The 16,160-nt window shown below is 42.9% G+C and overlaps 1 protein-coding gene across 1 annotated transcript; it reads right to left on the reverse strand.

Annotated features, from left to right (window-relative positions):
* Nucleotides 1–11: 11 nt before the first annotated feature.
* MYCFIDRAFT_57672 (uncharacterized protein) lies at nucleotides 12–1,984 on the reverse strand. Its single transcript, XM_007931551.1, has 5 exons — nucleotides 1,806–1,984; nucleotides 1,669–1,756; nucleotides 877–1,617; nucleotides 324–824; nucleotides 12–274 (listed from the first exon to the last, which is right to left on the reverse strand). Exons 1-5 carry the CDS (start codon nucleotides 1,827–1,829, stop codon nucleotides 126–128), a joined length of 1,503 nt encoding a protein of 500 aa, XP_007929742.1. The 5' UTR covers nucleotides 1,830–1,984; the 3' UTR covers nucleotides 12–125.
* Nucleotides 1,985–16,160: the final 14,176 nt, after the last annotated feature.

Consider the following 16,160-nt stretch of genomic DNA (forward strand, 5'->3'; position numbering starts at 1 on the left):
GGAGGAAGGGAGGAAGGGAGGTCGGCACCGCCGAAAAGTTTCGCCGAACAAATCACGTGGTCGTTCGCACATCGCTATGCATTCTTCCCTCACGGCCCTGTTTCTGCATATCCTGCTGCGTTGCTCTAAAAGTGGCCTTCCAGCGTCAAAGTGCCAGTCTTTGTGATCATGTACTCGTTGACGGCGACATCCTTGCCGCTCTCCTTGCCGTAGCCCGACTCCTTGATACCGCCAAATGGCGACTCTGCCGCGGAGGAATTGCCCGTGTTCATGCCTGTGAGCAGTCAGCCGAGATTCCACATGCACTCGCAGGACGGACATACCAATCATGCCGGCCTCCAGATTCTCAAGCAAGCGCCATGTTCGGTCGACATTCTTGGTGAAGAAATAGCTCGCAAGACCCATGCTGGTGTCGTTCGCCTTCTGTACGGCCTCCTCTTCAGTATCGAACTCGAACAGGGCCATCACAGGCGCAAAAGTCTCCTCGCGCGAGATCAGCATGCCATCCTTAGCGCCAGTGATGACTGTGGGCTCGAAGAAGTATCCATCATAACCAGCAGTACCATGCAGCTTCTTGCCTCCCAAGATAATTTTACCGCCGTTCTTCACAGCATCGTCAACCTGGGCTTCAGCCTTTGCAAGACTTCGCTCGGTTGTCACTGGACCCATAGTCGTCTTGGAGTCGGCACCGTGCCCTACCACAATCTCTTTCGTCTTGGCCGCGAGCATCTCGGCGAACTTGTCGTAAACGCCCTTCTGGACGTAAACACGGTTGGCAGTAATGCATGCCTGGCCGGCATGGCGCCACTTGAGAGCAAGCAGTTCTAGACATGTTAGCCGAGCACACTGGTCATCAACCTCTTTCAATGCACTCACGAGTAGCGGCTTGTTCCAAATTGGCGTCGTCAAAGACAAGGAACGGGCAGTTACCACCAAGCTCCAGTGTGCACTTCTTCAGACCATCCGAGCAGATCTTCGCAACGAGCTTGCCAACTCTGGTGCTTCCGGTGAAGGTCACCTTCTTGACCAGAGGATGTCGGCAGAGTGCTTCACTGAGCGTAGGAGTCTGCTCCAAGCTGGTAGGGAGAACCGAAAACACACCCTTTGGAAAGCCGGCCTTTTCAGCAAGGTATGCAAGAGCACCGACAGAGAATGGAGTCTCGGGCGATGGCTTCACGATCATTGTGCAGCCCGCCGCCAACGCAGCTCCGGCTTTCCGAAGAATCATGGCGATTGGGAAGTTCCATGGCACGAGAGCAACCGTGACACCGATTGGCTGCTTGACCGTGAACACTCGTCGGCCTGGAGCTGCTGGCGTCTGAATGGTTCCCTGCACTCTCTCTGCCTCTCCAGCAAACCACCACGTGAAACCCAGAGCGTAGTCGAGCTCGCCGTGAGATTCGAAAAGCGGCTTGCCACACTCATGCGTGACGATCTGGGCAAGGTCATCTCGGTTCTCGCGAATCAGTTGGTCCCATTTCAGCAGCCATTGAGCTCGCGTCCGTGGGTTGACCTTCTTAAATTCGTGGAATGCCTCGTTGGCGGACTTCACCGCAGCGTCGACATCGTCTGGTCCACAATCTGGTGCAGTTGCCCAGACCTTGCCATTGCCCGGATCTGCAATTGTCAGCTTTCATCTAGTCTCTGCCAAATATGTCCAATACCAACCATAGACGTCAAAGCGCTTTCCTGATTGAGCTTCTACCCAGTTTCCACCAGAAAGAGCCTGGTCGCGGAACAAGTCTGGGTTGTTCAACTATTCCGTTTGTGAGCTATTGCTTCCAGCTACGGTTCTCACTCCTCACCTTGAAGGGGAGATTTGGTGCCATTGTGTCTCCGTTGGTATCGCTTTGTTCAATCTTGGGGTTGGATGCGATCTTTCTCCTCTTCGATGTTCTCGCCACCGTGAAGATGTGTATGAGCAACGACAGAAATCCGATTCCTCGAAATCACGGCGCTGCCACCTTCTTTCTTCTGCGTCATCTAGCCCATTCGCGAATTTCTAAGCCGAGCTCGAGCGGGGCGGCGGCGACGCACTACATCATAATCAAGATACACTTCGCCCTCCGACTTCGCCAGAGCTTCTCTTCCCTTCCCCTGACACAGCTTGCTGTCCGGAAATAAGACATAGCACATTTGGAAAGACTGCAGCTACTAGCTCTAATATCTATATACCCTAATTAAGCGAGATAGCGGACGGCGGTAATACCTACTAGCGCGGCGCTACCTAATTTCGGTTATAGCCGCAATGTACTAGAAGCTTCTTCCGTTCCTATAACTTCCTACTATTTCTACGATTTAACTACTTAAGTACTATTTTCTATCTATATAATAGTTACTAGTAGCGCCTCGCTTATTACTAAACTAGCTACCGAACTAGGTACTAATCTAACGAACTAACTAACTAAATCTAACTATTTAGCTAATTAAAATACTATATTTCGCCTCGCTATATATACTATAATATTATACTAACTACTTAGAATATATAGCTATTTATAATATAGCTAGATATAGCCTAGATACTAGAACTAGACTATCCGTACTAATACTAGGATCCGGACGCTAACTATTTATTAAATTCTAGAAGGACTAGTTATACTACCTCGCTTACGTAACTATAGTTAACTAACCGCGTACTCGGTATACTAGTCTAAAAACAGCTACCTAACTTCTAAGGCTTATATAGCTAATCGTAATTAAAGAAGGAAGAAATAGTATAAGATAGTACGTAAGCTTAGTATTTATAAGTCGCTCTATATTATTAACTACTTAATAACGTAGAAGGAGCTTAGCTACTTCTAATCCCTATATATTCCGGAAACGTATTCTATAATCTAAAAGAAGCTAGTTATATAGTATCGGCGTCGCTAATTCCTTAAGACTAATTAGCTAAGAACGATCTATACTAATAAAGTCGGTCTTTAGCTCGTTTTTCCGAAAACGTAGATTACGTAGCTAGCTAATAATATCGATAATCGAAGCTATCCTAATATAATCGAGCCGTAGAAGCTAAAAGCCGAGACTCTATATTTTTAAGAGTCTATCTCGGCTTTCGGCGTTAGACCCTTAAAAGTTAATTAAGCTATCTAAGGACGAAATATAGACTAGCTAATACTATCGCGAGAATACCCTATTAAATATTTTTAATTATACTATTTTACTTAGCGCTCGAAATATAATAGAGTAGCTCCTTCTTATTAGTCGAAAATAACGCGCTATATTATAAGGCGGCGCTAACTATTAAAGTATATATAAATATAGAGACTAATTATATTGTTATAGTAGGCACGGAACGCCGGGCCTATATATACTTCTATAGGACCGTAGATACCTCCTTAATACTATACTATTGCAGACCTACTAATCGTCCCTCGCGTAATATATATAGCGCTACTATCCTATTTATAAGAGCTAAATCTAATCGAGAATATATAGGGCTATTAGAAGGATCGGATTAGTAAGTAGGTACCGCGACTAGCTATAATTACCGAGCTCTAAGATACGGCTAAGCGAGAGTAGCGTAATATTCTAAGAAGTTACCTTTAAAATTTATTTAACTTTATATAAAAGTATTACAAAACAATTATCGCTTCTAGCGGTTACCTAATCGATTACTAGCTAGCTTTATTTAGCCTCTTAAACCAAATTAAGTTAGCGCCGCGCTAGTAGGGATTACCGCCGTCCGCTATCTCGCTTAATTAGGGTATACGAGTCTAGACTTGCCTCCGGCTAACCGATCCTATCGTACCTACCTAATAGCGTAGCTTACGCTTAGTTACTTCCCCGAGCCCTAGCTAGCTGCCCGAGCCCTAGTAATATAGTAGATTATAGAATCCGCTATTCCTAATAAAATCGCGTAGGGAAGCGATTTCCGGATCCCTATAACTACTACCGACCGGGCAACTACTTCTATACTGCTACTAGCTATAAAGCTAAAGTTTGTTAGCAAATTAGTAGTATAGCAAAATTTAAGGTGTTATTAGTTACTATCTACTTAGATCTAAGCGGGTTACGACCTATAGCCTTATAACTACGTAATACTATATATACTAGCTTATACTAATCCCTCTGCTGCTAACTAGCCTACTGCTATATATAATACTGCTACTAAGTAAACTAATAGTGCTATTGCTATAGTACCTAGTAGTAAAGTAGCTGTCCTGTTCGCTATATAAGCGACTATTATTATTGTTACTAGTACTAGTAGTGTTGCTAAGCAGCCTATCGTTATTGCTGTTTAAACAACGCCGCCTATTACTAAGTACGCTATTCTTTACGCGCTCGAAGGTTATTAAGTTCTTACCGTAGAAGGTCTATATTACGGGTAAGTAACGTATACGTAGATGCTAGATATAAGACTTAATAGGTTCGATAAAGAGCTAAGTCTATCTACGTGAATCCGAATAGTTTTGTATAGTGCGCTAAGCGCTAAGTAGTAGGTTAGAGTCGCGTAGGCCGAATGCCTAAGGCTAGCGCTTTCTGCCTAGGGCGTAGCCCTTTATATTACCTCTGTCCTCCTCCCCTTCCTTAGCGGGGATAGAAAGCCCTCCGTAGTTTCTATCGCTATTACTTTATCCGTTAGATCTATACCTATCTAAGCTTCTCTAGAGTAACGCGCTCGTAGTTTCCTTCTTTACGATCGAGGTTTCCGCTACTTTCCGGTCGGGGTTGCCGTACCTAGGGTTTTAACGACTATAACTTTCTTCGCGACTACTAAACCGCGCTCTTTTACCTACTTACCGCCTTCTAGAACGCGCCGTAACTGCGCTTTTAAACGCTTTACTTATAATCGCGCTTTCCCTTACTTTCGCGATCTTTACTTCGGCGTCGCCTTCTAGGAGTATTAATATTTCCCTCTTCTTCTTCTTCTTCCTCTTTTCTTTATATATACCCCTACTACTACTACTACTACTACTAATACTGCAAGTCCCTCCCCTTCCTCCTCGGTTCCCTTCGTAAAATTAACTTATCCTAGATAGCTCGTCGAATTTACTACGTTAGTTACTATAACTCCGGCGAAGACTATACCGACTAATCTATAAGATTCCCGTCCGATTTATCGTAGGGTCCGCTAACTATTCTTAAGCCCGCTAGCTCGAGGGCTTGCGCTAATTGCGCTCGTAAGAGAATTGCTTACGCCCTACTATAAGTTATCGCGATTCCTATACCGAATCTCTCGCTAACTATTTAGTCCTTAAATAGCCTACGTAGCCTACGCTAGCTATACCCGCGCGACCCGCGCTAATATCGCCGAGAAGCACTCCGAGCTTCTTAAGGTTCTTAAGGCCTAGAAAGCTCTTAAGTCTCTCTAGCCGTAGGGGTTATTATCTAGGTAAGATTCTCTGTTTCCCGCGATAAAACCCTCGCTAACCGTTTATTTTAGCGCTATCGCCTCGGAGGTAACAAATACCGTCGCTAATATCGTAGCTTAATAGACTTAGACGTAAGTTCCTCGCTACCCTTCGACTTTCTCTCGCTAACCTCTCTTTTTTAGTAGCGTTCCGACTGCCCTCCGCCTTAGTAATAATCGTCTAGGTCCGCTAGAGGAGTAAAGGTTTCCGTAGGTTTTCTAGGGGGCTCTAGGTAGTTTCGGATATAGTATTATTATTTTTTTTATAGTCCTAAGGTAACCTTCTAATTTCGGGCGGAGACCCGATACTTACTTATAAATACCTAAATAAAATTCTTCTTAACTCTAAATTATATTTCTCTTCTTTAGTGTTCTAGTAAACCTAAGTCTAATAAGTTAGTAAGAAAATCCAAACTCTAGAAGTTAGTAAAAGTCCCTAGAATCTATAAACCCGTTACTCCGCGGAAAAACTCTAGGTTACCGCGTTATTTCTTCCGTTTTCCTCTCTTCTCCTAATCTCCTAGAGGCCCGTCGTTCTCTTCGATTTGTCTATATTTCGCTTCGAAGTCGTCTAGCGCGGAGGTATCTGCGATATAGTCTAGGGGTTCCTACGTAGGTTTATAGTATCTGCTCTATTTTACAAGTACTTCTCGCCCTCGGCTCTACTTCTTTTTTCGGGTATATAGGATTTCTTCGACTTGCTACTCTTTATACGTCTCGAATAAGATAGGGTCCGGCTATTCGTCGTCGGTTACCTACCCTAGAAGGGGGTCCCGGCTCGCAAGTCTTAGAAGGTCGGTATAGAATACCGGGTAAATATTACTAGGTATCCCTAAGAGTTATACTAAGATAGGCGATAATACCTCTTCTACTATATACTTAGCGTACTTCGAGTCGAGGCTCTTCTTTAGTCTACCGGTCTAGTAATTCCTTAGGTCGAGCTAGACCTTGTCTCCGATACGATATACTAGCGCTAGAGTTCTAGTCTTATTCGCGCTATCCTCTTGTTTCTATACGGCTTCCGCTATTTATACTTAGTATAGATCTAAGATCTTCTTAATCTTATCTACGAACTCCTTTGCCCGTTTCGCCGCGGTTAGCCGTCTATCGATAGCTAGGTCCTCTTCTAACGTAACGGAGGAGGTAGATTCGTAACCGTAAGTTGCGAAGAAAGAGCTTATTCCTAACCCCGCTTAGTGTCTTCCGTTAAACGCTAGTTCTACCGTAGGAAGCTATTAGTTCTAATCGGACTATATCTAGTTAATATAGTTCTATAGGTAAGCTTATACGTCTTAGTTTACGCGCTCCGGACCCCCGTCGGTTTATAGGTAGTAGGCGGAGCTTAACCTCTACTTTACGCCGAGTAGTCGATATATCTCCCTCTAGAAAGTGCTTATCTAATTCGTACCTCTATCGCTAGTAATAGTATAAGGCAGTCCGTAATACCTAACCTAGTATTTTAGAAACAAAACCGCGCATTCCTCTACTTTTATAAAGGGAGTACTAATAAGGGCGATCTATTTGCTAAGGCGGTCTTTAATTACCTATAGATACCGGTTCCTATCTAACTCCGGTAGGTTAGTTATAAAGTCTATCGAGATTTCCTAGAAGAAACGGTCGGGTACTAGTAGTAGTTTTAGGAGGCCGTATTTATATTCCCTCTATACCTTATTACGTCTATAATAGTTGCAGTTCCGTAGGAATTGCTATACCTACTTCGACTATAGCGGCTAGTAAAAGTCGCGACCTAGTATAGAAGTAGTAGAATCCCGGCCGGGATAGCCGTAGAGCGGCGAGTCGTAGATCGACTAGATAATCTTCGTACGTAGTATATCCTACTATAGTTCCTCGGCTTCTATATCTTTATATTCGGTTTCCGTCGTCGCTAGGGCTCCTAGAACCTAGAGCTTGCCGTAGTAGCGAAGGAACCCCTTAGGGTCTATTATACAATCCCCGATCTAAATTTTTACTTTAATTTCCGGTTACAATGTTCTATATCCCTTACGGACTTTCTATACTACTGTCTAGTATACCGTATCTTTCTCGACAATACTCTTCTATATATCGTTTATCTCTAGGTCCTAGAATAGTTTAGCGCTTTCCGGCGAAGTCTACGCGGGCTCCGTTTTGTTCGCAAGTAGTAATAACGGGCTCGCCTTTATTATACGTAGGAAGCTATAGATAGTAGTACTAGAAATCTAGACGTTTTCCGGCTAGTTTAGAGAGAGGTCCGGCTTTAAGAATCTCCGGAACCTCGAAAGCTTATCGTCTTAGCCTAACGTATCTTATTCCCTTCTCGATAAGGTATCCGGTAGGATAGCTTCGATTCCCGGCCGGTAGACTAAAGTAAACTAGTACTTCGCTAGTTCTTCCTACTATCGGATCTATCTTTCGGATAGCTAGCGCTTTACTATAAAGTATTCTAGGTTCTTATAGTCTATCTAAATCGTAAAGGGGCTATATAATTTTAGCTCGGAGTCCTAAAACTTAATACTAGATACGACTACGAGCATTTCCTTATCGTAGATATCGTAATTAATCTCCGCTTTGTTTAGTTTCTTCGAAAAGAAGCCTACCGGTCGGCGGATTCCCGCCTTTTCTTAGATAAGGGCGCCCCTAATCGCGAACCCGCTATAATCCGTTTTAAGGAAGGTAGGAAGGGACGGGTCCTACTAGGCAAGTACCGGGGCGCGGTAGAATTTGTCCTTTAGCGTCTCGAACGCTTTATCCTATTCTTCTCCCTAGGCGAATAGGGTTCTCTTACTAGTAAGCGTAGTTAATAGTACGGAGATCTTAGAATAGTTCGATACGAATATATAGTAGTAGTTCGTAAATCCTAAGAAACGACGAACTTCCTTTTAGGTCTTAGGTACTACCTATTTTTATATAGCTTCTACCTTTTCGGGGTCGGCTAATACTCCTCCTCCGTCGGCGTAGACGATAAATCCTAGGTACTTAATCTTTTTCTAGGCGAATTCGCTCTTTTTAATATCGAGGTAAAGGCCTCTGTCCTAAAGCTTCTTAAGTACCGCTCTTACCTTACGGAAATAGTCTTCCCTCGACCCGCTCGAGTAGATAACTACGTCGTCTATATATACTAACGCGAAGTCGTCTAGATACTCCTATAGGAGAGTATTAATATACCGTTAAAATATAGCCGGGGCTCTAGACAAACTAAACGGGTATACTAGCTATTCGAACGAGCCTAGCCTAGTCCGGAAGGCCGTCTTATATTCGTATCCTTTTACTATTCTAATCTTATAAAAGACCGAGACTACGTTAACCTTAGTTAACTACCGAGCCTCCGTTAGGTTCCTTATAGTATCCGGAATTAGTAGGAGGGGGTATCTATCTTACTTCGTTAGAGCGTTAAGCGCCCTATAGTCGTAGTAGAACTATAGTCCTCCCCTAGGCTTCTTAACGAATAGTATAGGCGCCGCCGCTTCGGAGTTCGCTAGTCTTATAAACCCCTTCTTTAGGAGCTCGTCTAGCGACTTCCGTAAGACTAAGAATTCTTATTTCGATATACTATAGAGCGGACCCTAAGGGAGTTAAGGCTAGGATCTGTCTAGTTTCTCCTAGAGTTCTATTATATAGTCGATATCGGGACGATAGAGCGCTAACTTATCGGCTTCTTTTTAATAAAATAGCGCAGCTATATCGCGAACCTCCGGGGGTAGCTTCTTCTTTAGCTCCTCGATCGTCGGATATTCCTTCGTCTTTAGGGCCTTTTTAATATCCTCGGCAATTGTCGCGGTAAGTAGGCTTCTTACGGCGTTAATCGTAGCGATATTCCCGTTTATATCGACTTTGCGGTAATAGCGCCCTTCTTTAATCTAATACCGAGCCCTCCTATAGTAGTACTATCGTTTCTCGGGCGCAGTCCTAACCTTATTATATACCTTCTATAGGTTCCCTAGGATAAGGGGAAAAGCTAATCCCGGTACGACGTAAGCGTATACTATTTATTAAAATCCGTTAATTTCTATCTAGAAGGCGACGACTCCTATAATTTTCGCATCTTATATTACTAACGACGCTCCTTTTACTTCTCGGGACTTACGGCTAATATAGCTAAGTCCGAGGCCTTTAGCTAGGCCCGTATTAATTATAGCGTAATACTAGTATCTTTCGTCGATAAGAGTAGAAGTTCCGACGTTATTTTCGAGGACTATATTAGTATATATAAGATTCCCGTTTATATCCTTTTTAACTTCTTCCTATTTCTTTACTTATACTCTATCTACTCCGGACTCCTAACTACGAGTAAGAGTTACTCTTTTCCCGAGTCGGAACTACTTAAGTCCGACTATTCTTTCGTATCCTCTAGAATAGGTTATACGGAGGCGATACTAATCTTAGTAGGCTAAGCCGGCGGGGTATACGGGCAATCTCGAATACGGTATCCGCTCGCTCTATAGCGGAAGTAGAGTCTTTTCTCCTTACGCTTCTCTCTTTCTATAGAGTCGACCTATTTAGCCCTAGGTTTCCCCGCTATCGATTATTAGGCTCCGCGGTTCTTTCTATAGAAAGCGTTAGTTTAAGCGGGATTTATAACTACGTCTCTATTAGAGTCGACCTTCGGGTTCGCCGTAGGGGCTATATAGAGGGAGATAACGACTATAGGACTCGCTACTTCTTTCTTCCTTTCTTACTAGCGTTTCGTAGCCTATTTAAATTAATCTATCGACTCGAGGTTCGTTATAATCCGCTCGACCTCCTTTATATAGAGGTAGTAATCCTTAATCTTTAGTACGGTAGTAGTATAGGTCTTAGCCGCGTTCGAGAAGGTGTTCTTTAAATACCCGATTTTCGTATCGTCGGTCTAACGGTCTCCGCCTACGCTTAGTAGGAGGCCGTCGAATTCTAGCTAGTAGTCGTACTAAGGTTATCCCTAGGAGTGCCTTAGGGCTTAGAGTTGCTCTAGCGCCTTTATTGCGAGCGAAGCTCGCCTTATAATAACAAGGGTACTATAGTAGCCGAATCCCCTAAGAAATTACTACGTAACTCCCCGGATTTTAGAAAGCTAAAGCTCTAATTAGCTGCTTTCTATACAAACTAGTAGGACGGAGGAACCTAGCTTCCGGGTATATTACGTGCCTTCCTTTTACGTTACTTCCTTTAAAGCGCGATAATAACAATGCGCTATACGACTAGCGACCTATAACGACTAGCGACCTATAACGACTAGCGACCTGCAACGACTAGCGACTAGCGACCTGCAACGACTACGACTAGCGACCTACAACGACTACGACTAGCGACCTACAACGACTACGACTAGCGACCTATAACGACTAGCGACCTACAACGACTAGCGACCTATAACGACTAGCGACCTACGACCTATAGCGACTACGACTAGCGACCTGTAACGACTAGCGACCTATAACGACTAGCGACCTGCAACGACTAGCGACCTATAAGGGTATATAAGGCGGAAGCTTCGCTCGCACTTTATAGGCACGCGGAGCCGCCTATAAGTATATATTAGCTTCGTTACTATCCGCGAAGACGTCCTCGAGTTACTAGAAGAAAGCTTTAGGGTCCTTTCCTTTCGTAAGGCTTCCTCTTTCCTAGAAGTAGCGTATCCTAGCGCGTTCCTTTACCGGTAGGGTATCGTATACGGTATCCTAGTAGTAATCTTCGGAGAGCTTTAGTTTTAGCCCGGAACGAACTCGGTACGAACTTCTTAGTTATAGTAGGTAGTCCCGGAACGACTCGGCTTTCCTATCCTATAATAGTAGCTTCTACTCGCGGAACGCCGTTACGTTTTAGCCGGTAGCCGAGAGAGTTTTTAGTAGTCCCTTTAGGATCTCGTTCGTAGACTAGTCTCGTACTAAACTAGCTTCGGGAGGCCCGGGCTAGCGAGACGCTTCCGCGTATTAGAGCGTAGAACGAGTAGCTTATAGCTAGGCTTCTATCGTCTACTATCTAGTATAGAGACTCTCGAAGGTACGATAAATCTCGTCCCTAGTTATCTCTAGTACGGTAGGGGCAGCGTTCCCCTAGCTATCTTACTCGGGTTCCTAATTGTAAGAAGGGTATATTAGTAGGTAGATAGGGTAGTAGTAGGTACGAGTAGTATTCGATAAGGAGCTAGGAGGAGAGGGAGGAAGGTAGGAGAGTTGGCCTAACGCTAAGCGCTAAGCCCTACCTAAGGCATTAAGACCCTAGCTTTACTCGGCCTAGTTACATGCTAATTACGTATAGCCTCTTTGGCCCTAATATACGCTTCCCTTCTAAAGGCCGCGCCCTCGTAGCCGGTCTTTGTCCTAGTCTTAACCTCTATTACTGCTAACTTAGCAGGTCTAATAAGCCGCTTAGTCCGCGCTAAATTGAACACTTAACTACCTAATTATATAACTATATTAAACCTTACCTTTTAATACAATGTCCAACTTCTAACTGCGCTATTCCTATATATAATAAACTATAAAGTAATATGTATCTATAAGAATTAAGGGCCTTCGACTAATTATAATACAAGCGCGTCTTCCCTACTATAATAGGTAGACGTACGAGGTATTATAGCACTGCCTCCGTTCTAAGTAATATCGTATCGAGTTCTTTGCGTCTACTCTTAAAAGACCTAGCAATGTCCGCTTCCGAGGGTTTGTCCGTTCCGAGGGTTATTGTTCTTATTGTTCGTAGTTTCGCTAGCCCTAATTAGCTAGGTTTAGTAGCCTTTAAGTGTTAACTAATTATATCTTTTTAAAAAACTCAGTTCTTCTAGTTTCTATAGGTAAAGGCTATTATAAGTGTAGTAGTAGAGGTTCGCCTCGCTTAAAGGGTTAGATAGATCGAGGAGTAACCTATTGTCCGTAAGATCGACCCTAGCTAGCTTAGCTCTATAGTTTTGCCCTTAGTTAGTTAGTCTATTAGTCTACTTAATCTTTTAAGCGGCTTAAAGTTTTGACTTAGCCTTAAAGTTTGATCAAAGTTTTAATTAAAGGTGCCTTAGAGTTTTAGTATAGGTAAGGTCGATAATAGCAAGTAATGTTAACAATAGCGACGCTAGTCGTCTTAGCGCTAACTTTACCTTCTTCTAATTTCCTTCTTTAACTAATAACAACTCGGCAATACCGTTACTAATATAGCGGTGTCCTTCCTTTCCTAAACATTAATACACTCCGCAATACTATTACTAATATAGCCGCGCCGGCCGCGCCGTCCTTGCCGATTGCCTAGGCCTCGAGGCCTCGATAGAATAAAGGAACAAGAGAGGGACCTAAGTGCTAGGAGAAGGCCTTATAGGGCGTATTAGTAAAGAGGTAGAGCCCTTAAAAGAGCGTACGATTAGTTAACGCGTCGTAGCGCGCTTATTAACACTCGGTGCGCGTTTACTATAGTAGTATAGTCTTATTATCTCTTGTTGCTAACAATTGCTTACAGCTAATTAGTTAGCTAATAGCATCCTAGGGGTAGCATTAATCCTAGGCCTTAATAGTAACATTATAAGCTTTTAGTCTTCTTCTTGTTCTTTACACTAGTCTAATACTTATCTAACAACTCAGTTATGTCTTCAAAAGAGTCTTTAGCTTCCTACGAGTCCTATTTAGGTAAATAGCCTTGCTATCTTAGCAGGTACTCCTTCTTACCTTGTCTAGTGCGATACTATAGGATACGTTCTATAGACTACAGCTCTTTACTATTAGCTAAGACTTCTTCTAACTTAGCAGGCGCTTCATCGCCTTCGCGCTAGTAGTATAGTTTAAGGAGGGAGATATAGAAGGTGTTATAGATAGTATAATAGGGTAGAAGCTATAACTAGTAGGCCTAGCTATTGCCCTTCGGTTCTCGGATGCGAAATAGGCCAATGTATCTTAGTGCAAGTTTAGGCCTTGTTTTACTATTAGGCGATAGGTGTTTGCGGATGCGGAGGTTCTTAGTGCTAAGCATAACTATGTCGCCTTGTTTGAAGGTTATTAGTATATAACGCTTATCGTAGTAGGCCTTTTAGTATTCTTGAGCCTTTGTTAACTTCTTAGCTATCTTAGCATAGATTTCTCGCATCTTCTAGACACGTTCTATTGCCGCTAGTGTCTCTAGTACTTAACGCGCTTCCCTTTCCTTACGCTCGGCCTCGAGCGAGGTAAAAGGATCTTGTAGCAACGCGGCGTTTTGACCTATTATAGCTATATATAGTAAAACCTTAGTTGATAAGTATACACTGTTATTGTATACGAATTCTATAGGCTATAGGAGATTAACCTAATCCTTAGGATTCTCGTTAATATAGCTACGCAGGTACTACTATAGGGTAGCATTCTGCCTCTCTATTTGACCGTTAGTCTATAGATAGAAGGCTATTAATAGCCGATGCTTTAGTCTTAGCTATAGGCATATTTCGCTCTAATAGTGCGATGTGAATGTCGTGCCCCTATCGGAGACTATCCCCTTAGGGGTTCCCTAATAGGTATAGAAGATATTAGTCTATAGCGCCTCCGCTATATTAATAGCAGTCCAATCCTTGCGCGCCGGGATGTATCGAGCGCCTTTAGTAAATCGATCTACTACAACAAGGATAGCATTATATACGTCCTTGCTGCCCCTACGCCTAGTAGGTAGAAGGCCTATAATAAAGTCTATTATTAGCTTAGCAAATGGCTTCTTTAGAACAGGGAGCGAGGACAACTCGCCGAACGGCAAGTGCTTCGGTGCTTTAACTCGCTAGCATACTATACAGGTCTGTATATACTCCTTTATATACCGCTTACTATTTAGCTAGTAGTATATGCGCGATAGTAACTCGTGCGACCTCTCTATACTATAGTAACTAGCGAGCTTACTATTATAGTGCCTCTTTAAAAGCTCTTGTCTAATCGATTGTTTAGCGGGGATATAGTATCTACCCTTAAACTTTAAGTAACCTTTGTCGTCAATCGACTAATTATTGTTACTCTTACTAGATCGAGTCGCCCGCCTACTTACAAGCTTATTAATGCGCTCGATAGCAAAGGCGTCCCTCTACTAAGCACGCAACAGCTTATCTATAAACGATTAACTATCTCTATTTACAAGGTTATTTAATAGCACCCGTGCTATCGAACGAGGTACGTATTGTATGTATCTAATAGCACTAGCAGCCGGAACTACTGCAACCTCTTCTATAGTGCTATCGCTATATAGGCTATTACTATAGATAGCAATATCTTTAATCGAGTTATTATAGCTCGAGCGATCTACGTCCTTTCTAACGCGTACTAGAAGAACGACAACTCCGCTATAGTATTTGTTGCCGCCGCGGGGTCCGGAAGTCCGCTTATCCTACGCTTGCTTATTAATAATACGGGCTATAGCAATCTTATACTATAGGGTTAGAAACAAAGAATTAATATGTTAGGTCTCGCTATCGTAATTAGGTCGCCTCGATAGGCTATTAGCAGGGTTGCTTACGCCTAGCCGATATAATACATTAAAATCAAACCTAGCGAGGTAGACGGCCTATCTAGCCTATCGACCTATAACCCTAGTAACCTTAGTAATGCTACGGAGGTTGTTATAGTCTGTATAGACCTAAATTGTGTACTAAGCACTATCGAGATAGTAGCGCTAATACTTGAAGGCTTCTACGATTGCTAAGAGCTCTTGCTCGTAGGTCTTATATCGACGTTCTATATCGATTATCTTTCGTAAAAAGAAGGCAATCGGGTGCTAGTAATAGTTATTATCTGATTGCTGTAACATAATAGCCGATATAGCGAACTGTGAAGCGTTAGTCTTAATTCGGATCTGCTTGCTTAGCACGAAATAGTGCAATAGGGGCACTTTAGTAAAGCGTTGCTTTAGACCGTTAAAAGCGGCTTGTATCTTGTTAGTCTATTTGAACTCTTTAGACGGGTTAGCCTTGGTTTTAGTAAGCTTAGTTAGGGGCATTATATGCCGTAAATAGCCCTTAATAAAGCGGCGGTAGAAATTAGCGAAGCCGAGGAACGATTAAAGTTCCTTAATAGACGTAGGAACAGGCCATTTAGTAATAGTTTTGATCCGATTAGGATTAGCCTTAACACCCTTAGTTAATACGAGGAAGCTAAGGAATAACACCTCTTTAGTAGCAAAGGTGCATTTAGAAGGTTTGCAATATAGGCTATAGGCTCGTAGGCGGTCGAGGACCTTGCGTACTACGGCCTAGTATTCTACAATATTAGGTAAATGTATATAAACTAGGATATTATCTAGGTAAACTATACAGAGATAGTCTAATAGGCCTAAAAGGGCTCGATTAATATAGGACTAGAATGTTATAGGGGCATTAGCTAGCCCGAATAGCATAACTAAGTACTCGAAATAGCTATAGCGAGTGCGGAAGGCTATCTTCTATTTATCGCCCTTGCGAATACGGATACGGTAATAGGCGTCCTTAATGTCTAATATAGTATAGTAGTAGGTACTAGAAAGGCGATCGAGGGTCTTATTAATAAGCGGAAGTAGACAGCGGTCTTTAATAGTAACAGCATTAAGTCTACGGTAATTAACGTATAACCGCAGGCTACTATCCTTCTTTAGAACAAACAGGATTAGTGCACTAGCAGGGCTGTTACTATACCGAATGCGACTATTAGCTAGGTTTTCCTCTAGGTACTTACGTAGCATAGCAAGCTCTCGCTTACTAAGGTTGTAGAGGGGGCTAAAAGGAACCTCCTTGCCCTCTATAATATTAATCTTATAATCCGTCTCTTTGAACATAGGCAATGTCGATACTAAGTAATATTTGAACATATCAATATAGGTCTCTCGAATAGGTTCTAGTATACGCCTAAGTTGTTTAGGATCTATGCTATTAGGGGGCACTAGTTTATCGTTA

Source organism: Pseudocercospora fijiensis (genome assembly GCF_000340215.1).
Source record: "Pseudocercospora fijiensis CIRAD86 unplaced genomic scaffold MYCFIscaffold_8, whole genome shotgun sequence".
In the NCBI taxonomy this organism is placed as follows: domain Eukaryota; kingdom Fungi; phylum Ascomycota; class Dothideomycetes; order Mycosphaerellales; family Mycosphaerellaceae; genus Pseudocercospora; species Pseudocercospora fijiensis.

What these genes read in the sequence shown, in the direction of transcription:
- MYCFIDRAFT_57672 (XM_007931551.1), bottom strand. Translation starts at nt 1,829, where the DNA reads ATGGCACCAAATCTCCCCTTCAAG. An exon ending in AAAGCGCTTTGACGTCTATG is followed by an intron (nt 1,618 to 1,668) that starts GTTGGTATTGGA and finishes TGACAATTGCAG; the next exon opens with ATCCGGGCAATGGCAAGGTC. An exon ending in TTTGGAACAAGCCGCTACTC is followed by an intron (nt 825 to 876) that starts GTGAGTGCATTG and finishes TAACATGTCTAG; the next exon opens with AACTGCTTGCTCTCAAGTGG.